Source organism: Porites lutea, chromosome 10 (assembly GCF_958299795.1).
Source record: "Porites lutea chromosome 10, jaPorLute2.1, whole genome shotgun sequence".
In the NCBI taxonomy this organism is placed as follows: Eukaryota; Metazoa; Cnidaria; class Anthozoa; order Scleractinia; family Poritidae; genus Porites; species Porites lutea.
This window is the reverse complement of record NC_133210.1, coordinates 25880404-25903642: the sequence shown is the minus strand read 5'-3', so window position 1 is coordinate 25903642 and position 23239 is coordinate 25880404. Positions and strand designations below refer to the sequence as shown.

Sequence of the window (23239 nt, the reverse complement as noted above, 5' to 3'; positions counted from 1 at the left end):
AAATCCTTGTACATAATTTTAAGGTAATTTTTAATTTTTAAATTTTCAGTATTATGTAGTCATAATTTACGCAGGGCCCCTTTGATACTGTTACGGCCCATCGTCGTACTCGTACTCGGGTCATTAAAAGCCCCGTGAGACTGGACCTGTGAGAGTAGAATAAATTATGTAGATAACACGTCACGTGACTTCCTTGCTAGTCGCTCGTAGATTTGTTGTAAGTCGGGTTCCCGGGCAGTACATCAACCTGTTGTAAATCGGTGTATTGTAAATCGAGCGGATTAAAGTTGTGTTCAAGCGTTCAAGTTTGTATTCCATCGCTTCCTTAACATGATCCTTCACAGCCGGCCAGGTGACATTTGAACAGTAAATTTGTAATTCTTCGCAAGGTCATCACCACGTGGGCGATAAGATGGCTGCCAGTCCAAAGACCGAAAATGATGATTTATCGCAACTTACAGTCGATCAGCTGCGAAAGCTGCTTCAAGAAAAAGGATTACCAACTACTGGAAAAATTGATTGAAAGGTTGGTATACGATTCAAAGTCAAATGTTGTCAAACCAGAGTCGAAGGAAGAAATGAATCTTGCTGAGTCAGCTGAGTTTTCGAGTGAAGTAGAAATTCAAGAGATTAACTCCATCAGACGCAAAGCCAAAGCCTTGCAAATAGATATGGAAGGGTTGATTCGGGAAATTTCGGAGCTTAGTCAAAGTACAAGTAAGAAAGTGAAAGTAAAGCTGAGAATTGAAAGACTTATCGTGCATAGAGAGAAATATCTTCAGCTGAGAAATGAAATAGTGGCGCTGATCGCGGAGGATATGATAGAAGGAGAACTTCGCAGATGGGGAGATCTCTTACGTGTGGTGGATAGAGCTATTGATGTTGCTCATGAATACCTCCAAAAGGATTGCAAAGTGGAAGATCATCAGTCTTCAAAAGAAAATACACATACTGACAGTCGTCAATCTTCAAGTCTTAAATTGCCCAGGATTGAACTACCAAAGTTTAATGGGGATGTGTTGAAATTCCAAACTTCTGGGACCAGTTTGAAGCTGCAGTTCATAACAATGATGACTTACCCAAGGTACAGAAGTTTACTTACCTACGCTCAGTGCTTACTGGTAATGCTCTGCAAACAATAGAAGGATTTGAAGTAACTGGAGCAAATTATCAAGCAGCGGTCCATTACCTCCAACACAGGTATGGAAGAAAACGTATGATAATCTCATCCCTTGTGAAATCTGTCATCCAGATGGATGCTAAGTCGGCGGTCAGCGCATCCGCCCTTAGAGATCTTTATGACACATTTATGAATAGAACCAGAGCCTTAGAAGCGCTTGGTGAAGATCCAACGAGTCATGGTTGTATTTTGTTACCCATCTTTGAGACCAAGTTGCCACCTCAGTTACTAGAAAAATGGGAGTTAGAGCTTGCAGACACTCAAGAGAATAAAATAGATATTGAGTTGTTTTTCAAATTTCTGAACCGCCAAGTTGTATCCAAAGAAGCGGGGGAGAGAGGTTGTAATGTGAACAATACCCAGAGCAATCGCAGTTCTGATAAGGGTAGAGATAACAGGAGAAAGCCTTCATTTCCTCGAATGGGTGGTGAGGATGGAGCGTATACAGCCTCTGCATTACTTGGTGAGGCACTCGAGCTAACTGGCCCAAGCTGCAATTTCTGTAAGGCAGGTCACGAGTCGCCAAATTGCCCAGTTTTCAATGACAAGTCACTAGATGACAGGTGGAAGCTAGTTCAAGAGAATAAACTGTGTTTCAATCGTTTAAAGCCCAGCAACCACAAGCACTTTTCCAAGATTTGTCGCCAGCCTAAGTGTTCTGTGGCAAACTGTGGCCGCCGTCATCACAAATTGTTACATGGTCAGCAGTTAGTGGCTATACCCCAACAGCCTTCCAACATCAGTTTAAGTGGGTTAGCTTCAGCTAAACCTGCATTGCCCTTGAAGGAAACACTGCTACAGACAGCGTTGGCGAGGTTAACTGTCAATGGTCAAGAAATGACAGTCCGTGTTTTGCTAGACTCTGGGAGTCAACGTTCATATGTGCGCAAGAACATTGCAGAGTCCCTTGGCTTGCAAGGTCCCTCAGAGTTATTAAGTGTTACAATGCTCGGTGGAACAACTAGTGAAACCAAGAGATTGCAGAGAGTTAAATTTGCACTTTCGCCAATGAAAGGAGATTCCAAGGTGGAGATGGAGGCCCTTGCTTTTTCCAAGATTTGTAACCCCCTCGGGCCAGTGCAGTTAGACTTTCGTAAGAACTCTCATCTTCAAGGTCTAACTCTCGCAGATTCCTACCCTCGCGATTCCGTCCAAGTAGACGTCCTTATTGGTGCAGACTTTTACTACTCGTTCGTAACTGGGTTGTACAAGAAAGGTAGTTCATCTGAGTCACTTGTTGCTGTTGAATCTCATCTCGGGTGGATTCTTACCGGACAGGTAAACCTCTACTCAAGGTATACCACATCCATGCTTACCGTTGTAAAAAACAGTGGACTCACTAAAAGCTTGAAAAGATTCTGCGAACTGGAATCTACTGGCATCGCTGAGACTGAAAACACTGTTATTTCCTGGGAGGAGGAAGTTGCTGTTGCTGACTTCCATAGAGGATTGAAATTTGACGGAAAGAACTACGAAGTACGACTACCGTGGAAACGTGACCCTCCTAAACTGGAAAGTAACTACATGCAAGCTGTTAGACGTCTGGAAAGCATCGAAAGAAGGTTAAGACATGACCCTGTGAAAGCTAAAGCTTACAATTATGCAATCAATGAATATGTAGAGAAAGGATTTGCAGAGGTAGTGCCTAACGAGAATGATGAAGATGGAACTGTACGCTACTTGCCGCATCATGCTGTGTTCCGTGATGACAAAACGACGACTAGGTACAGAATCGTGTTTGATGCTTCCGCGCGAGAAGGAGATGGTGTTTCTCTCAACGATTGTGTCCTTCCCGGTCCTGCTTTACAGCCCAACCTTGCATCTGTACTCACTCGATTTCGAGCAAACAGAATTGGTCTCATAGCAGATATTGAAAAGATGTTTCTTCAGGTCAAGCTAGCGCCAGAGGATCGAGACGTTCACCGGTACCTGTGGAGAGACTTACAGTTTGACGAAACACCCAAAGTTTATAGAATGCAAAGACTGACATTTGGTGTGAACTCAAGTCCGTTCCTTGCTATTTCGACGGTCCATGCTCATGCAAAAAAATGCGCAGAACTGTTCCCAAATGCAGTCCAAGAAATTCTACAAAACATGTATGTGGATGACGTCCTAACAGGAGCCGATACGGTGGACTCGACTGTGAAACTTCAACGAGACATGTCAGAGATCATGTCGAAAGCGGCTTTTAACTTGACAAAGTGGACGAGTAACTCACAGCTCGTAATGGATACTATTGCCCCAGCCAAAAGAGCCTCATCGTCACTGGGGGAGTTTGAGTCGAGTGAACCCCTTAAAGCGCTTGGAGTCCCATGGGATTTGACCTCTAATCACTTCCGATTTCTTGCACCGGGTGGAATTGTCTTATCTCCGGATCCAATGACAAAGAGAAGCCTGCTTAGTCTAGCATCGAAAATGTTTGACCCCTTAGGGTTGATATCTCCTTTCACTGTCAGAGCCAAAATCCTCTTCCAAGAACTGTGGTTGAAAGGATTATTGTGGGATGACCCTTTGGACAGTGAAATTAAAGCAAAGTGACTACACTGGAAGTCAGAGTTGTTGCAACTAAAAGGTGTGGCCATACCCCGATGCTTCGGAAATGGCATCACGCAAGAGTCTAAGATAGAGCTACATGGTTTTGGAGATGCCTCTCCTAAAGCGTACGGAGCAGCAGTGTACATCAGAATAGCAGACAAGCAAGGTCATATATCCTCGCAGCTGGTAATATCAAAGTCCCGAGTTGCACCTATCAAGAAAGTGTCACTGCCCAGACTGGAACTTTTAGCAGCAGTTGTAAATGCCAGGTTGTTGAAGTTTGTTGTAGACACTTTGCCTATGGAAGTGAGTAGTGTTGTGTGTTGGACTGATAGTATGGTGGCACTGCATTGGGTAAAAGGTCAGAGTTCTCGTTGGAAACCATTCGTGGCGAATCGAGTGGCAGAAATACAGTCTACGTTGGATCCTGAGTGTTGGAGGTACTGTGCTTGTAAGGAGAATCCTGCAGATTTGTTGACGCGTGGGTTGAGCTGTGATGATATGATTGCCAATACCGTATGGTAGAATGGACCTCGGTGGCTGTCTTCGAGTGACAAACCTTTACCCGTTTAGTCCCAAGGTGGAACTGTTCCCTCTGAAGTATGCGAAGAGGAAAGGAAAATTGCTCATGGTTGTACAGCAGTCGTTAGAGAGCCGTTAATTGATATGTCGCGCTACGGGACATGGTTAAAGTTAATTCGAGTAACCGCTTATGTACTGAGAGCAGTCAAGTTGTTCAAGACTAAATGTAAGTCTTCTGAAAGTGAACTGTCGGTAGAAGAAGTGAAGAAGGCAGAAATTAAGTGTTGTAAGTGGGTACAGGAAGAAGTCTATAAAGAAGATTACCAGTTGCTGAAGTCCGGACAAACACTTCCCAAGAACAGTCGCCTTCTCAAACTAGACCCATATTATGACAGAGAGGATCAGGTTATAAGAGTTGGTGGCCGACTGCAGTTTGCTGATCTACTTGAGCAGACCAAGCATCAAGTAATATTGCCTCACGGACATCCCGAAGTCGCAAAGATGGTACTAGACCTACACAAGATCATGTTACATGCGGCCCAGAAAGCATACTGTCAACCTTAAGACAAAATTTGGCTGACCCAAGGGAGACGAGAAGTCAAACGTGTTATCAGAAGATGCGTAGCTTGCCAAAAACAGCTAGTTGGACCTTGCGCGCAGAAAATGGGCCCATTGCCGGAAGAGAGAGTTTCATGTTCACCAGCTTTCACGCATGTTGGAACTAATTTCGCAGGACCTCTCTATGTAAAAGAAGGTTCAACCATACAGAAAGTGTACGTTTGTCTATTCACATGCGCATCATCTCGTATGATTCACTTGGAACTAACACACAGCCTTACCACTGATGAGTTCCTACAAGCCTTTAGTCGCATGAAAAGCCGCAGAGGTCTTTGCCATACAGTGTGGTCAGACAACGCAAAAACCTTTAAGGCTGCAAGCAAGGAAATCCAGAAATTGTATTATCCTAGTACTCCAAGTCGAACGGTGTGGGATACATTGGATTCGAAATCGAATTAATTCTGAGCTCTCGTTGAAAGGGATTACTTGGAAATTCATCACCAAACGTTCACCATGGCGAGGCGGATGGTGGGAACGATTTTTCAGAGCAATCAAAGAATCATTGCGTAAAGTGCTTGGAAAGGCACTTCTCACCTTTTCTGAGTTGAACACATTATTAATTCGAATTGACGGCATCATCAACTCGCGACCATTAACGGCAGTGAGCGACGATTGCAGAGACCCTTTGCCGGTTACACCTGCTCATCCTGCAATTGGTAGACCAATTAACCAGTTACCTGAGAGTAAACAAGAAAGCTTGGAGGAGTCTAGTAAAAGAACTGTCGAAAGGTATCTTTACCTACAGAGACTACTTAACCACTATTGGAAACGTTGGCAACGAGAATATCTGCACCTGCTGTCCGTGAGAAGTAAATGGCAAGAGGAAAACCCCTCCATTCGAGAAGGTGATATCGTATTGGTCTCTGATGATAATGTATCGCGTACCAAGTGGCCAATGGCCAGGGTGGAAAAGGTTCATCCTGGTAAGGACGGACTCGTGCGAACGGCTACTGTGAAAGCACAGAAAGGTGTATTCAACAGGCCTGTTCAACGCTTACACAGATTGGAAATTGATGCAGCAGCCCCACAAGTTACCCGTGAAGCTGATGTTCCTGTTGATGGTGGGGAGAAGCCGCGAGCGAACTCTGTTAATGTTAAAAGTGTACCTATTCGTAAGCCTAAGAAGAGAGTTGTCCTCGCCGAAGGAGGACAAGGTGGGGAGAATGTTACGGCCCATCGTCGTACTCGCACTCGGGTCATTAAAAGCTCCGTGAGACTGGACCTGTGAGAGTAGAATAAATTATGTAGATAACACGTCACGTGACTTCCTTGCTAGTAGCTCGTAGATTTGTTGTAAGTCGGGTTCCCGGGCAGTACATCAACCTGTTGTAAATCGGTGTAGTAGCTCTGAACTGTCTTAAGCTGAAATGAACGAAGTAGATGTCTTTTTTCAGCAAAGTCACTTGCACGTAAGAAATAAAATTTAGGAAAAATTAAGCCTAAAATGACTCTTTGCATACACGAAGATCAGTACTTGATAAAACTAACGCTGGGCTATCGTTGTTTAAGTTTGCCCGAATACTAGAAGTATCCCTTCCTTTTATGTTTGGTCTTCAATGCATTGATGCATGGGTTTCCTTACTCCATATGTGCTTTTGTACTGTTCTTATTTTGTGTTTCTACAGTCTTTTTCACTTTGAATTTGATCGACATTTCAGACAATTCTCTGTGTAAAAGAAACTTCTCCCTCGCGGAGAGGGAGTACTGAACAAAGTTTTATACGGGAAGGCTGCGCGCCACGGTCCAACCCCTTTACCCTTTTGACAGGAAAGGAGGCCCCTTCAATTCCTATACTGTGCCTTCTATTGTGAAATAGTACCCGTTTCACGTACATAGTTTCAAACGTTGAATCCCTTTAACTTGCCGTAAATGTACTGTGTCACTCCTGACTGTGTTCAAAATACGAAAAAATCACAAAACTAGGAAATTTTCTCGGATTTTTCATAGCCATGAATCTTCTATTAGTCCTTTAGGTCTTTTTACAGATGGAAATGACAGATTCCCCTACCCTTATATAGTCCAACTAGTGAAATGCCTATCCTTTTTGTATACATTGCCTAGGGCCGGAAAAAGGTTGCAACTTTTTATATAAAATGCCGGATGACAGCCAAATCCTGCTGTTTTATCTAGGAAAAAAATATAGACATAAATAACAAAACAGCAAAGAGAAAAGCGACTTGAGGTTTCCCGATATTTCGGACGGACAAGCCGTCCTTCTTCAGGTTAATGAAGAATCGGAAAGTCGTTACAATTCAAATATTATAGACGACGAGTAGCAGTTGGAAATTTGATACAAAGGTAATGTAAAAAACTAAATGGGCCAATAATGAGATACGATTCACACAAATGAGAGAGTTTGGTAACTGGCAAAAAATAAATCTTCTGAAAAAAGTATCCCTTTCGGGCGGAAACTCCCAACCTAGGCCATTATAGGGAGTACCGCCCGCCCTCCTCACCCGCGACAGGCGCGGTATTTGTTACGGGCCGCATATCGCCAAAAGGGCAAAACGGCAGGTCATCGTGATGCAGCTAAATAGACAAGACCAGAATTGTCTCCTACTAGCCCCAATCCTTTTCCAAATCGTTGTTGTTTTTTAAATGAAGGGTTGATTTAGTTACCTATCACTTAATGACGAGCTGAATTTGCCTAAAACTGCGTTCCCTAATACACCTTTTTTTCAATTCTTTTTTTCGGAACAACTAGCCATGATCTGAAATTCAGAAGGCCTCTCAAGTATTGCTGTTTTCCCTTCTAATCTAAAGTTATTTTTCTTGGTATAAGCACACCTTACTTCTCTTAATGCTTGTGTGTAGTTTTTCGCTTCTTTCGCTTTTTTCTCGTATTCTTGCATTATTTCTTCTCACTTTTTTTCTGGTTTTTGCACTTACACGTTCAGCCTCATCTATTTTTATCCTATTTACTGATTACATTTTCTACGTTGTAAGGAAATTGTATGTGATTGGTTAAATTATTTTCCCGATGCAAGTGTCCTTTTGATAAGCCTTATTGGCTTCCTTGGGCTCCCTTGCCTCATCTTTTTGTGAATTTTGTTTACATATTTAATTTAAATGGCAAAATGATAATAAAATAAATAAATCTTCAAAATAATAAATAAAACTTCATCTTCGAAGATTGTAATAAATTTTGATCCTTTTGGAAGTCATCAAAAGCCCTCTTGGTTTTGATGGTTGCAGTTTTAAGCTTTATTTTATCCAGTTAAGCCGGAACATAAAGATGTAAACAAATTCTTACTTGTGGAGCACTCGTGCACTAGTTTAAGTTCTCGTGATATATGTTTTGATAATTTTCAAATTTCATTTACTATAAAGGTTGATGCTATTAATCCCGAAATAAACACAATATATACGAACGTTGCGCTCAACAGTTGTCATTTAATACCTAAAACGACAAAAAAGTATTAAACTGAGCTTGTAGAAGGAAATTACTTAATTATGCTTATACTGTGAAAACACGTTTCTTCACATAAACACCACTGTGGAAACAGGTTTTGCCTTCACAAAAGGGTAAACTGACGGACAGGGAAAAACTCTAAAACTGTCTGGGAAAGGCCTTTTCCTGGGGACACTCACTGGCTGCGAGAAGGCACGGAATCTCTTACGCCTGCTGAACACCCTTGAGGCAATGATTACAACAGAACTTGACTCCAATGTAGAGGTTTAATCCAAGACCATACCACGGGTAGAATCAAAACATAACCAACCAAAATACAACCAAGACTAGATGTAACGAGGATGTAACCAGGATGTAACCGAAGAAGTTCCTACAAAGCACTCGTATTTAAGCCTAACCTAGCGAAGCGATACAGATTACATCACAACTCAACGAGTCTAATTACAGAGCACAACAATCATTTCTACAAGACTATTGGTGGAAACCTAAGCTTGTTTTGAAACATTAATTACCTTCAAAAGCTACGCAGGTGGATAACGGCTTTTTACAGGTTGATCACAGCTTGCAGACTAAATACAATTATGACTTGACAAATAAGTTTACGCTCAATAAATCAACAGGTTGTCTACGGCTAAAAGTAGTTAAGACTAAAGAATAAATGATTTCTACATTGGCTTTTCATATTTTTACCAGCGAAAGCAAAATAACTGAATAACAATAAATCCTCTCTTCACATTCCTCCCACCTTAAGTTTCAGCTGTCCTCAGCTGATTAGAGGAAAAGGAAAAGGATCAAAAAATATACGAAAAAAAATTAGGAAAATGCACAGCGAATTAAACTTTCTAAAACTTACGTTTGATATTAATGTTGAAACTTTATATTTGATTTTCAGGGTTTTGGGAAATTTTGTATTTGTTTTTGTGCCTGAACCGCGGCATAAACCGAACTAACCGAAACGTACTGGCCTCGGGGGTTCAAATGGAAATAAAAGCTGATTTATATAAAGGTTAACGTACCTCAAAATATGCGCCTTTTGAGGGCAATTACTTACATGCATTCTTACTCAGCGAAGCTACTGAAAGATTATTATATACGTTTCAAACGCTCGTTTCTTAGCTTAAAACTCTCACACTTAAGGTTACCTGATACTCTCATGTAGTGTTTCTCAATTCTCGATTCTTCGAATTCTGTCTGTTAACTCCTTATTAATATGTTTCTTCTTATTCGAGCCTTCTCTCTGGCTTGAACGGACTGATCTTAATTGGTTCAGTATTACTCAACGGTGTATTCGTTATTCTGTCTCATATCTCTTGGACCTTAGAAATTACACACTAACTATTTCCTGTTCTTAAAGTCGTTCTCTCTGTTAGTGGATGGCCATTGTCATTTACTGGTGAGACTGTCCGTAGTAAGGCGTCGGGAGGGTCATCATTCAGCAGCGGAAAATTGTACTTGAACTTTGTGGAAGACACTGGTTGATGCCAATTATGTGTATGAGTTTCGGTTGTCAATCTGCCATCATTTTTAGGAAACGGAAACAATTCTTTGTCTACAGACTGGCGGTAGTCGTGCATGTTGTGGAGCTTTTCAGTTGTTGGTTGCACTTGAGGTAAATTATGAGCTTGTGAAGCAAAACACAAGTGAATGACCACTAGTAGCATGAACCAGGAAATAAACTTCTCGAATATAAATAAACTTCTCGAATATAAGTCAAATCTTGAGCTGCAATGTTGCTGATTTGCCCGTCTTTTGAGGCTTCACTGCGTTTTTGCTAATAGTGGGCGTCTTGACTGCGATGCTTGGGAAGTCGGTGAACGTAGATTTCTCCTAAACCTGAGAGCGTATGTAGGGATAATACATTCATCAGTCGCTCTTGACATTTTCTTGAAGTGCAACGAAGTATTTTCTAATTTCAGATGTTTGTTCTTGAAATCTATCACTGCACCGTATACTTGCAAAAAATCTTGACCAGGTATGGCTTCGTGACAAAGACCCTGCATCACTTGAAAACAGCTGGGATAAAGAACAACATTGAGTTTGACAGGAATTTCGACTTTTCCCAACCACGGTACTTTTTGTCCTGTGATTGTCTCAACAAACTGAACCGATCCATTCGTCACTATTGTTGCTCCTTGATCATAAATCTTGTTTAGTAGCTTCTCGTCAATAATGGAGACACAAGCACCGGTATCCAAAAGAAAATTAACGGTCTGACCTGCTATATCGCCGGTAATAATCATGTTGCTATCCTTAAGTTCTTCACTGTCAGTGTCTGTTGAAATCTTTGTCTTGGTCAACTTTTGAAGCGGATACTTTTCTGTACAACTTGTTACGACTTGTTGGTTGCAGTTTCTTTCACCAGGCGTTTGACGAGAGGAAATGAGGGTATTCTGCTGGTACTTAGGTTTCTCTTGTTCCTGGGAATTTAAAAGATTTCTGCAGTCGGGTGGCACATTGGGTATCTGGAAACTTGTTTGCTTGAAGCTGTTTGCTACAACTGGGTTTTGGCGACCCAATTTAAGTACTTCCTTTGGTTGGTACAGGATAACTCCCACTTTTGTCGAGTTGTGGCTGACGTCAGATGGTTCCTCTCCTGAATCTTGGCAACGAGGTTTGTCTCTGGCTGTGTATGCCGGCTGAAACGTAGTGGTTTGATGCGGGATTCGCTCAGGCTCATGACGTACATTATAATTATAGGACCCTTGTTGGCAACTACGATGAGGGCAGTTGATCTGAATGTGGCCAACCATTCCACAATAAAAGCAAGTCCTTTTCCATGGTTGTACCTTACGGTGTCTTAAGTTTCCTCCCACGCGTCGTTCCAAAATTGTAATCTAGTTCAACAGATTTCCTTCCGTATCCTTTATAACTTTAGTAAGCTCGTCCTTAAGTTCGTGCTGGTAATCTTTATGAAGCTGAGAATGAGTTGCTCTTCTGGTTTTCGGCTCTGTTGAAACTATCTGCGCTCGTAGGGAGTGGTTACTACCAGGTTGTCTAGTATCAGGATTTGACTGTCCAATCTCAGGGTAAAGGAAACTTGATTGGTCACTCGGTATTGCCTTGGGAGCTACATGGTAGCTCTACTCTAGCTAGGTAGTTCTGTCTGTTTCCTGGTTGGTTAAGGGTTTCACTTGTTTACTGACCTGAGTCGTGACCATTTCTCTGACATTTTGAACCGAAACTGTCTTCTCCCCAGAATGTACAACGGTTGGGTTTTCTGTGGGAAGGTCTTCATAGCGAGATCGGCTGGAATCTCCTGTAACGTGGTTATCAGCGTTCAGGGTACTATAAGCAGTGGCTGTTGACGTCTGCTTTACCTCTTTGGTCTGTGGTGGCTGAGCCATCCTAAGAGCTACTTTATTGTAACCTGATAACTCTGCTTTAGGAGAGTTAGTTCCAAAATACTGAGTAGGATCTACTCCAACGTCATCTGGATATGGGGTGGCAAGATATCAACCAACTGGTGCTGGCGGATAGGTCATGGCTGGTTCTGCCTTTAGCTCATGATCAGCTGGAGGATAGTGCCCAAGAATTCTAGTGTCAGCAGTCTTACTACGTATGGCTGTTGCAGTCGGCACCGGATTAGTGGCCGGGACGGGTGGATCAAATTCATTTCCCATCTTAAAGCTGTCTGCTAACTGGCCTAAGTTGTCAGTAAATGGCGGCAAACCACTCATACCTGCGTATAATTGAGGTGTGGCACTCAGTATTGGTCCTTGTTGAGGCTGTTCGGGATTCTTCCCAAAGTTGGCAAGCGGCAACTCAGTCACCGGGTTAGGCACAGCCCGTGTTTCTTCAAGTAACAAACCAGCCGCTTCGGGTGGCCACGAAGAAGGACAGGGATCTTCAAACGGAAAAGGAGGCAACACCAGCTGGTCAGCGGTTACTGTACTGTGTAAACTCTCGACCAAGGTAGAGACACTTGTTGGCTGTGTTTTTTCACATACTCCATCTAACTCGTCTACATTATTGCTCGCCTCGGTTTCTGGTTCATAATCGTAATAATAATCCCAATCTCCTTAGAAGTCTTCATCGTTAAAGTCTTGATCGTTGTGGCTTCCGGTAGGACATCATCATAATAATAAGCCCAATCAAGGGAGTCATATTTGGGAGAGTCGTATATAGGCAACTCCGGATGGCTGGAAGAGGTTGGAGTACTGTCCTGAAAGGCAGCGATTCGGCTCTGATGCGGCAGCGGTGGTAAGGCTCGCTGTCGTGCTTGAGGGCCACTTGAATATTGTGTGTAGTTATCAGGAGCAGGCAGCGCGTACCTGGGCACCGGCGGTCGGTCACCATCAGGGTTGTTCCGTCGTGGACAACTGTTTTGATAATGGCTAGGCAAACCACATACATAACAACAAGGTTGGCCATCTCTTGATCGCTCCCTAGTGTTACGAGTCTCTCGCTGACGTTGTGCGAGGTCAGTGATGCGTGCGTTCATCCTCTTATCCAAACTGGCAATTTGATCCTGAAAGTTACCTTCCATGCGTTTCACAAGTTTAGTATTAAAGTTCCTCAATCTTACTTTGGCAACCCACTTGTGGCTCTGAATAAGCGGCAACTTTATCTGACTTGGTAACTGTATGTGTAAGTTCACTTAGCTTCTGTGTTAATGTTTCTATTTGTGCTTGAAGTGACTGTTAAGGGAAGCGTTAGTACCTGTTGCTTGAGCAGGTACCTGTTGACTGCGGGTAATTGCTTCAATTAGGCGTTCAATTTGGCTGCTTTCTTTGGTGCTAGTTTCTTGCTGTGATATTGAGTCAACTGTTCTAGCCACTTCTTCTGCTTGCAAGAGTGTTTCCGGCATTCACTCTAGGACTTTGGTCTTTAAGGGTTGCAGTAATCCTTCTGTGAAATATGTCACCTTGTCCACTTCGGCCATATTAAGTCCGCTGAACAGTTCATGCATATCATTGATATAATCTGATAGTAACTCATTCGGGCCTTGACGGCGAGCAACTAAACGACGTCGTTTAACCCATGCGCGGTCCTTGGTAGAGTTACGTTTCAACAGGGCTTGTTTTGAAGCGTTATAGTTTCCGCGCTCGTCTGGTGGCAATTCAAACATAAAAGTTTCCACTGGTCCAGCAAGATTGTAAATAAGCTGTGTTCTTGCGGCGGGGACATCTAACCTGATTCCTTTAGAGTCCAGAACTAGTTCTAATTTCTCAAACCAGCGATTTATGTCCTCATTTTCATATCCATGGAATTTGTTTATGTTTATACGTCTTTATTTAAGAGCTTTTGAGTAAGTTCAGTTAGCGCGCGAATGTATTCTCCATCCATACTGGTTGAACTTCAATCGTCGGTAGGATCAGAGTCTGAGAAGGGTTCACTATGTCTAGCGGCAGAAACTCCTAATCCGCCTTTACAACTTTTACGTAAGAAATGTTTATAAATATCAGCAGGTGAATTGATAGTCGGTAACTGTTGTCCACCAGCAGTATAATTGATAACAATTGGTGTAGTATTTATCACCTCTGGTTGTTCTATAAATGTAGGATCTAGCGGTGCGGTCGTGGAGGGTAATGTACTACCAGGAGGTGATATATTACCGGAACAGGTGACGTACTCGCGGGTACCTGTCGATTACCTGTTGTAAAAATGTTATCCCTACAGTTCTCCTTTTCTTTTTCTCTCTCGTTTTCTGAATAAAGTTCTTCCTCAGTTTCTACGAGAGCTCTGAGGCGCCGTGGGTCCAAAGCACTAAGACTGTCGTCGCTATCGAAATCTACACCAATATCAACAGGTTACAAGTTGGTCTTGTTAAACCCTACAGAGTTTTTGTGAGAAGGTTCCAACAGTTCCGAGCTAGTTCCTTCTTTAGTAACTGGCCCACGCCTCAATTCTGGGGCTATTTTTGATTCGTCGAAAGGGAAATCGCACTCAACGCAGGCGTCTACTTTCGACTTCGGAGTGCTTTGGTTCTTACTCCACCTCCTTAGGTTGTAAGGTTCTTTTCTTTTTGTGAAAAATCTCAGCATTAAGTTAAATTGACTTACTTGGGCGTACTCTCTTGCTCCAGGGGGTTACATCCTGTTCTGTGACGTTTCTTTGCCTCTGGTATTCCTTGCGTAATTGCCCGGATTCTCCACCAGTGTGAAAACACGTTTTTTCACATAAACACCACTGTGGAAACAGGTTTTGCCTTCACAAAAGGGTAAACTGACGGACAGGGAAAAACTCTAAAACTGTCTGGGAAAGGCTTTTTCCTGGGGACACTCGCTGGCTGCGGGAAGGCACGGAATCTTTTACGTCTGCTGAATACCCTTGAGACAATGATTACAACAGAACTTGACTCCAATGTAGAGGTTTAATCCAAGACCATACCACGGGTAGAGTCAAAACATAACCAACCAAAATACAACTAAGACTAGATGTAACGAGGATGTAACCAGGATGTAACCGAAGAAGTTCCTACAAAGCACTCGTATTTAAGCCTAACCTAGCGAAGCGATACAGATTACATCACAACTCAACGAGTCTAATTACAGAGCACAACAATCATTTCTACAAGACTACTGGTGGAAACCTAAGCTTGTTTTGAAACATTAATTACTTCCAAAAGCTACACAGGTGGATAACGGCTTTTTACAGGTTGATCACAGCTTGCAGACTAAATACAATTATCACTTGACAAATAAGTTTACGCTCAATAGATCAACAGGTTGTCGACGGCTAAAAGTAGTTAAGGCTAAAGAATAAATGATTTCTACATTGGCTTTTCATATTTTTACCAGCGAAAGCAAAATAACTGAATAACAATAAATCCTCTCTTCACAATACCAACCCCACACAAAAAGTTGTTGAATTCACTTAATCGATTTTCTTAGTTTTTTCTCGGCAATTTCAATGGCCACAAAACTTTTCGCCATTGCACTTCGCCTTTGCTGACCTTAATCCGTCTTACAGGCATTGGTGTTTAAAGAGAAACTCGGTTTATAGTTTTGCAATATAACATTCACCCTTCGAACTCATAACTATAATCATTATAAATAAAATTAGCCGTTAAGAAATTAAGCGAAATACATATCCAATACTCAAGTTAAATCAACGATCCGTTAAGATTAATGATCATTATAATTTGAATATAGTTTTGGCACTATTTTACAAAAAAAATTGTGAACACGTATTCATTAGTTGGAATGATGTGATATCAAAGTTTACACGTGTGTGCGTGACTGCGACATCATGATTCACGTTCCTTCAGTAGTTGCGAACTTTAATTCTGACAATTTTTTTTCCTTTTCACCGAATGAAATTTCTATACCGGTCACTATCACCGAAAAATTAATTCGAAACAATTTTTTTGTCAAAAATGGACAAAAGTAGCCTCCATTGGAGAGTTAGGTAAAACCCTTTGCACCGAAGCTACAATAGCCAGTGAACGCAAACGTAGTTCAGGTTGTCGATTGTTTCGTGAAAACCGGAAATGCGACTGCGTTCGCAACTTTGCCGTACAAATGTACTTTGTACAATAGTCATAGTTTTGATAAATTTTGCAAAAAGCTTTCTAATAGACCTGTTTTGTTTGTTTGTTTGTTTTCGTTTCTTTTGAAAAATTATTGTTGGTGAGTTCATTCGGTTCACTGAATTAATCAGAGAAAGACAGCTCTATTTTTATACATGAAAAGGCTCTTACCTGATTCAGGGACTTTCCCCTGAAATCACGCCGAAAGGTTTTTTGCTAAAGGTGAAAAAAAGGATTGCAAGGAGCACATTACTCATAATACAAATCACCTTCAAAAATAGCATTAATTGACTGCTGTCAGATGCCCACGCTGAGCTAGATTGATTTGTACAAAAAAATCTCTCAATAAAAAGAATTAATAAATTTTGGACGACAGTTTTGGGTCATCACGAGTGATTTTTTTAGCTGAATGAGTTTCCTGAACTTGTTTATTTGAAATATACAGTACAAATACATAAAATAAAATAGAACTGTAAACCTGGTTATAATCTGTCTTTGTTGATATTCGGTTAGCTAGCCCGTAAACTGTAAACAGAAAGCGACTTAGAAGTAATGTTCACTTACTATTTGAAGTGGTTTATGGTGCCTTCCACCCATTGAAAGTTTGTCCTCGTTACCAAAAATTGTGCTTTCTGTTTCCAAGTGACAGCTCAATAAAATACTTAGAGAGGTAACTGAATTTTTAAAAGCAACTCAACTAGGACGAAAGTCACGTTGACGGATATCATGATGGAATCAGAAGTTGTGCACGCACCGGCTTGGTTGTTGACCACGCCTGGGGTCAAGGCAACCAAGTTCTGATAGTCAGTCTTGGGGAAAGGATGCTGCTGTGATAAGTGGGTTAGTCAGAAAAAGGAGGAGAAATCAAAAGGTGACGGACTGAAAAAGTGTCCTTTAGTCAACTAGTCAACTAAACGGTGTAGGAAATATACTCGTGGATGACTTGATTCTGTGACACGTTTAACAAGGTTGCAAAATTGGCCGATTTGGGACACCACATAAAAATATACAGAGACTAGCTTTCAATTCCGGGCTCATTTACTATCGAACAATCATTCAGTAGAACAGGTCCGGAGCTAGGGGCGCTTCGCATCCTGCAAACCCACACTTGAGTACACAATAGTAACGCAATTCGCTTCGAAATGACTTCGATAGTGCCCGACAAAAAGCCTCGGATTGTAAGGCATAGCTATATTACCCCATATATATATATATATATGCATCACACTTGAAACAATAAATTAAAAACTAAGTACTGATGCATTATTTGGACCATCAAGCTTTCATTATCTTGACATGAGTTCAATTCAACTCGATCTCAGTTTAGAAGGGTACGTGTCATTCATTGGCTCCATTAATTTGTAAAGAAGCAAGCTTTAAATATAAATATATAAATATATTTATTTATAAATATAAATTTCCCTTTGTAATAATGATCAAAAAATCATGGTCCAAAGATCGTCCCTTTCAGTGTAACTTCGTATCTGGCTTCATAGTAACAAACAAGAGAGGATAAAGGGGACTGAGAAGGCATTCCCCATACACACTCTATACCATAGGTAATTCGTCTCGAGTTAATTTTAACACCACAGATCTCAAGGGGGATTAGACAACAGCCAATCACATAGTGCGAATGTGTTCCGCGTGGATGACCCACGCTCAGAGGCACGCGTCCTTCACGAATTGATGCAGAACAAAGTGGCGGAAGGCGCGGAGAGCGATATTGCTATTCGTTTTGTCGACGAAAACGACCACAGAGAGATTTCTGCTAAAGATGTGTCAGCGAAACGGAAATTAAAAAAGAATCGCCCTTCCTCTCTTGTATAAGAGTTAACAGTACAGTAGGGAAATTCTTAACACACTGAATATTCTCTCAGGATCATTTATAATTTACAGTTTGAAGAGAGCAATTTCTGGTTTGATATTTATTCTTTTATTAGTCTTTTATTATTCAACAACAATAACACTTGGCGTCCTACTTGCTTAAGAGTGGTTGTCAGAGAAAACCGGGCAAAATGTTAAAAATGTCAACGGAAGGGGGTCAACAGAATAAGTTCATACTAACATCATAGATAGGTCTGGTGGATTAATGGACAAATATAATAAACATAGGTTCTTCACTGCTCTTGTATTAGAGATACGAGCGTCACTTTATTCGACCCCCTCGGATGCCATTTTTATAAGCAAATTTTCACCATTTTCTGACACTCACAGAACCCTCAAAATTTAACGAGCGAAGTTTATTTTTTGTATGCGATACAATACATCACAGAGCTACTTTCTAAAACCATAAGATTTGTTAAGCAGTCACGGACAAGACTAAAATTTTCTTATTTTATCTGACCTAAACTCATGGTCTGCAAACGAGCAAAAAATCGGGCATTTTTGAATTGATCTATAGCGCACAACTAAAACGACAGAACAACTCTGACAGCCAAATTGCAGTCTACTATCATCCATGTAACCAAAACACTAATAATCATTTTGGGCCATTGAAACAGGAATAAATTAGAAAACTCACATTTGTTATAGTTTCCAAGCTTTTCTCGCAAACAGGCCGATCCCTTCGTGTTTGTTTTAAGTCCTCTTCGTGAATTTTCTTTCATATTTCGCTGTAAAGTGTGTTCAGCAGCTGGAGGAAATATCAAAAAGCTCGAAATACTGCCTAGGTTACATTTTGAAAGGGTAAAAAGTGCTGAACGAGAGAATGAAACTAGAAAATAACAAAGCGACGCCATCTTGAAAATTCAGCACTCAGGAGGGACTGGCACTAGTAGCTGCGTTCGATATCTAAACACACGGACAAAAATTGCAAAATAGAAAACCGAACCTAATAATAATAATAATAATAATAATAATAATCTTTATTGAGATGACTTTTTCATATAAAATATGGTTTTCAAAAAGGATCTCATAAAATTAAAAAATACAAAATACAAAATACACACGATTCGCAAAGACATTGAAAATCTAGAATATGTAAAAACTATTAAAATGTACAAGATATTAACTCAAATTCATTTAAATCAGAAATTTAAAAAGCCTCGGATTCATGTTAGAATTTTTCTTTATCGAACGTGGGCTATTACGAACTATTACCAGGAGTCTATGGGCTCCTGATTACCAATAAGATAAAAAACAAAAAAACAAATAAACCAGCTTATCGGTGACCTACTCCAGTGTTATTTCTTCTTCAATTACTTCTTTTAGTTGAATTTAGCTTGTTTTTCTTTCAAAGGAAAAAACAATAAGAACGCCTGATTGCAGGTTAATTGGTGATTAACTGGCATTGCTTCATTCCCTCCTCATTTCGAGGTGTCCCGTGAATGTAGATAATATTAAAGATCTATTTTGTCTCTTTATGAATCACTTAACTTCGCTCTCATGCGAGCTAGCTAGACTTTCTCTATATCAACCTCGCGAGTTTCGAAGCGTGCGGGCTAACTGCGGGCAGTGGATATTGCTTGCTGTAAAATTTGCAATAATTTTTATTACCAACTGTTTATTAAAATAAACATAGTACATGCAGTTGAATCAGTGTGCGGAGCGGGCATTTTAGGCCGCAAAGCGGCCAAGAGAGCCAGCAGACGAAGTACTTTTTGGAAAGTAAGCCTTCTAACCGATTATCTCATCGCTGTCACTTCGTATTTCCATAAGGTAATAGACCTTCGAATGCTGACAAGAGCTGTCAAAATAAGCCATTCATAGCGTTTACCAGAATCTGGTATACAGTAAAAACCCGCGACTAAGAACCTGGTTTTTAAGAACCTGTTAGGCTAAAATTTGCCACTTAGGCCCCCTCTATACAAGAACCTGTTTAGCCAAAAATTTAAAACGGGTTCTTATTTTCAAAATTTTTTTAAAAATTTTTTGTACACTTGGACAAATAGGATAAGTCAACTTTCAGGATCCCCTTTGGAGACATAAGTGCCTTATCATCCCAACTGGGATGTATTGGTATGCAGATTTTCTGCAAAGAATAAGCTGAACACCACTAAATACTCTTAGCTACAATTTATTTTTCCTTCAGAAAATAAGAACCTATTTAAGAACCTAAATAGCCTAAATTTGTCCCTATTATCATTTATGTAAGAACCTATTTAGGCTAACTTGGGAAAAAGCAGGTTCTTTGTTGCGGTTTTTTTCTGTATCGGAAGGATCCGGAAGGAGCTTTTGTCAATAAAGCCTTGCTCGGAGAGGCTTCGCCCCGAGGTCCAGTCCCTTACCCTTATATATACTATTTTTGACAAAAGGTACCCCTTTCGTGTATCTTCCACTGAAAAGTTGTACCCTTTCCATACATCTGCTTCGTGAGAATAAATCGGTAAGAAAGGAGGTCTTCGGGCCATTTTCGTGTAACCTTTAACTGAATTAACATGTAAATGATATTAATGAGGCGTGTTTCTTCGAAGCATTTTAATAAAAGGCCCTTTAAAATACTTAATGAAAGATTTTCCTCTCCTTTCACATCCTTCAACGTGTGATTTTACTACCCTTTGTTACACCTGATGCTTGAAAGAGGTACACTTCGCGCGAAGCCTTTCGGACTATGAAAAGTGCATCATGAAATCAGGAACAGGAGATGAGTGGACCTTCGGACATGGACGGTGATTGAAGACTCACGCAAAAATAGATGATACAATAAAGGCGGTGCCTCGCATGGGACGTTAGTCCCGTTGCACCTACCCCTTTTGGGTTTTTGCTTCTAAATTCCTTTTCTCTTTTTTTTTGTGTGTGTGTTGTATTATAAATTTATATTGTATATTACAAGAGGAGTACCCAATAAAGCTGTGGAAAAAAAAAAAAGAAAGAAAGAAAAAAAAAGCCTTATAGGGGATAACTCAAAATGAAGTGAATGAAGAGTAAATGAAGACTGAATATAGTAATGGCAATTGGTCAGCTGTTCACCACACCCTATCACTCCGCCAAAAAAAAAAAAACGACAACTCAAAACAAGCTAAATGTAACTAAAAGTAGTGATTGAAGAAGAAATAGGACTGTAGCAGGTAACTGATAAGCCGGTTTGTTTGTTTGTTTTTGTTTTTTATCTATTTGGTAATTCATCGAATTCATCACCTTGTGGACAAGGCAGCTACTAGTGCCAGTCCCTCCTGAGTGCTGAATTTTCAAGATGGCGTCGCTTTGTTATTTTCTAGTTTCATCCTATTGTTCAGTACTTTTTGCCCTTTGAACATGTAACCTAGGCAGTATTTCGAGCTTTTTGATATTTTCTCCAGCTGCTGAACACAGCGAAATATGAAAGAACATTCACGAAGGGGACTTAAAACAAACACGAAGGGATTTGCGGTGAGAAAATATATCTGAAGGCTTTTTAAAGTTCTGTAAGCTTATGTTACTTCGTTTTCTAAAGCTAACGGCCGAACATCAAGATGTTTTTAAACGAATTTCTAACCATAAAAACTTCATCCCAACATATCTCGATAACGTTCTTATAGATTTCGCTCAAACTGCACGATTTTTTTTTTCCAAAAAAAAAAACACAGTGCCGAGGAATACGGCTGCAATTAAAATAGGTCATGACGTCATTTCGTTGCTATGACAGCTCCCATGTCATTTTAACACCGATCATAACGAATTCTCGTCTTTAACTAATACAGCTGTGGTTGTCAGTTTTCCAAATATTTGTTAATGGCGACGTAGTAAATGCACAAACTTGCGAAGTAATGACCCTGAAAACCCCCATCGAGCCCCATTAAGTCTGCACCTGGTCCGGGCGGAACCTTTCCTAATATAGTAACGTTACCGTCGTAAAATGTTCTAGAAGACATAGTTTGAGACAAGAGAAGATTTGTTTCACAGTTCTGCACTTTTTTTCTAACCTTTTAAAAGTCAACCGTAACAGAATAAAAGAAACAAGACGCTACGGGGCGTACACTTCGGCGTCGTCGTTGTGGAACTAATTAATTGTAAATGCGGAGGAGTAGTAAGAAATCAAATATGATAAGAGTAAGGTGTTAATTTGTGAAATTATGGGATTTGTCAGGATATTCTGAAAAGAGCAACATCCAAGAGGCCTACTTGCCAAAAACTAGCATTTCGGGACAAATTGTCTCCGAGATATTAGCCCAGTTATGCTCTGATGACTCCATACAAATCCTTCTAAAAAAACAATTCTCTATTTTTCTTAGTCACATCAGGCTTCAAAAACAGCATAGCAGTCTCATGTACTGATTAAAGATATGTAAGGCATGGGTAAGGAGTCAATTACGTTGAGCAGGAATTGGCTAAAACTCAAAGTCACGAGTTCGAATGTTTTAAGGATAATTATTCACTGACTATCAGCACGCATGGATGTCGGATTAACACAAGGAAGTTTAACACCAAAGGAACATAGCCTTTTCAGAGCTTTAAAACACAGCATCCGCCAACACAAACTTGACTTGAACTTTGAGTAAAACTAAACAGCCTCTACCAATAATAACAAACTCTCACTTGAACTTCAGATATCTTACGGCTTCCGCGAACTTGTAAACACAGAACCTGAAAATCGACCTTCGTCACACTTGACTAAACACAGCAGTCCAGCTCGTGGGAAAAAACTTAGTTCGTCAAAAGAACTCGCTTGGAACTTGTATACCGTCTGACATAAGGTTCTAGAAAATACCAAACGGGAGAATAGTAGTAGCTTTTCGACATATTTTATGATTTCAGTGACTGATGCAAATCATGCTGAAATGTAAACATTCCCTAATTAATTATTCATGAATAATCCAACAACGTAGAGAACGTTCGAGAAAGTCACGCAACGCATGAAAGCAATTTTACTACGTAACACTCAACAAAGACAAAATGTCTTTGTGCAGCATTTTGTAACTTTAAATTCATCATAAAACAGTTCGAAAGGAGGCCTCACTCGTGAAATGTTTTTCAACACTCGAAGAGAAATTTCGTGTCTCTGCGCGGCCACGAAATATCCTCTATTTATTCCTCGAGTAATTAAAGACTTAACTCGAAGTGATCTCAAGATATCACGAAGTAGTCCGGTCTCATTTCGTGAAATAATTGAAACAAGCCGAGAAGTCACGAACTTGCACGCCCAGTCTTGTCCCGCAACTAGGGCATCATTTCATCACTATTTTTCGTATCCCAAACTACCTTGGGTCGCAGTAGCGCAATCGGCTAATCCCTCAACTTAGAGTCTCCTCTGATCTGATGGGTCACACAAGTGAGTCGGTTCAAACCCCGGGAAAGCCAAAATAATAATTCTTTCTTCCTCGAAAAAGTTAAAGAATAAATCAAAGAAATCGAAGTGATCTCCAGATATCTCGAACCAATTTCGGCTCACACTTCGTCAAATAGCCGAATAGAACCGAAAACCTGCAGACTTTGCTTGCCCAATCTTGTCAAAAAATGGCAACTTTGATACATTCCTGAGCGTCGCGAATCCTTTACTTCGCGCTCCGCCGAAGTGATTAACCGCTGGTAACCGTAAGAGCCCCGCATCCCAATTCAAACCCTCATCAGCTGGGCTGATTTGCTT

The 23239-nt window shown here is 40.7% G+C and overlaps 1 protein-coding gene across 1 annotated transcript; it reads left to right on the top strand.

Moving 5' to 3' along the window:
- The first annotated feature begins 437 nt into the window (after nt 1-437).
- LOC140949709 (uncharacterized) lies at nt 438-4240 on the top strand. The gene is made up of 3 exons (XM_073398848.1): nt 438-1084; nt 1201-3698; nt 3753-4240. The coding sequence occupies exons 1-3, from the start codon at nt 438-440 to the stop codon at nt 4238-4240; spliced, it is 3633 nt and encodes a 1210-aa protein (XP_073254949.1).
- Nucleotides 4241-23239: the final 18999 nt, after the last annotated feature.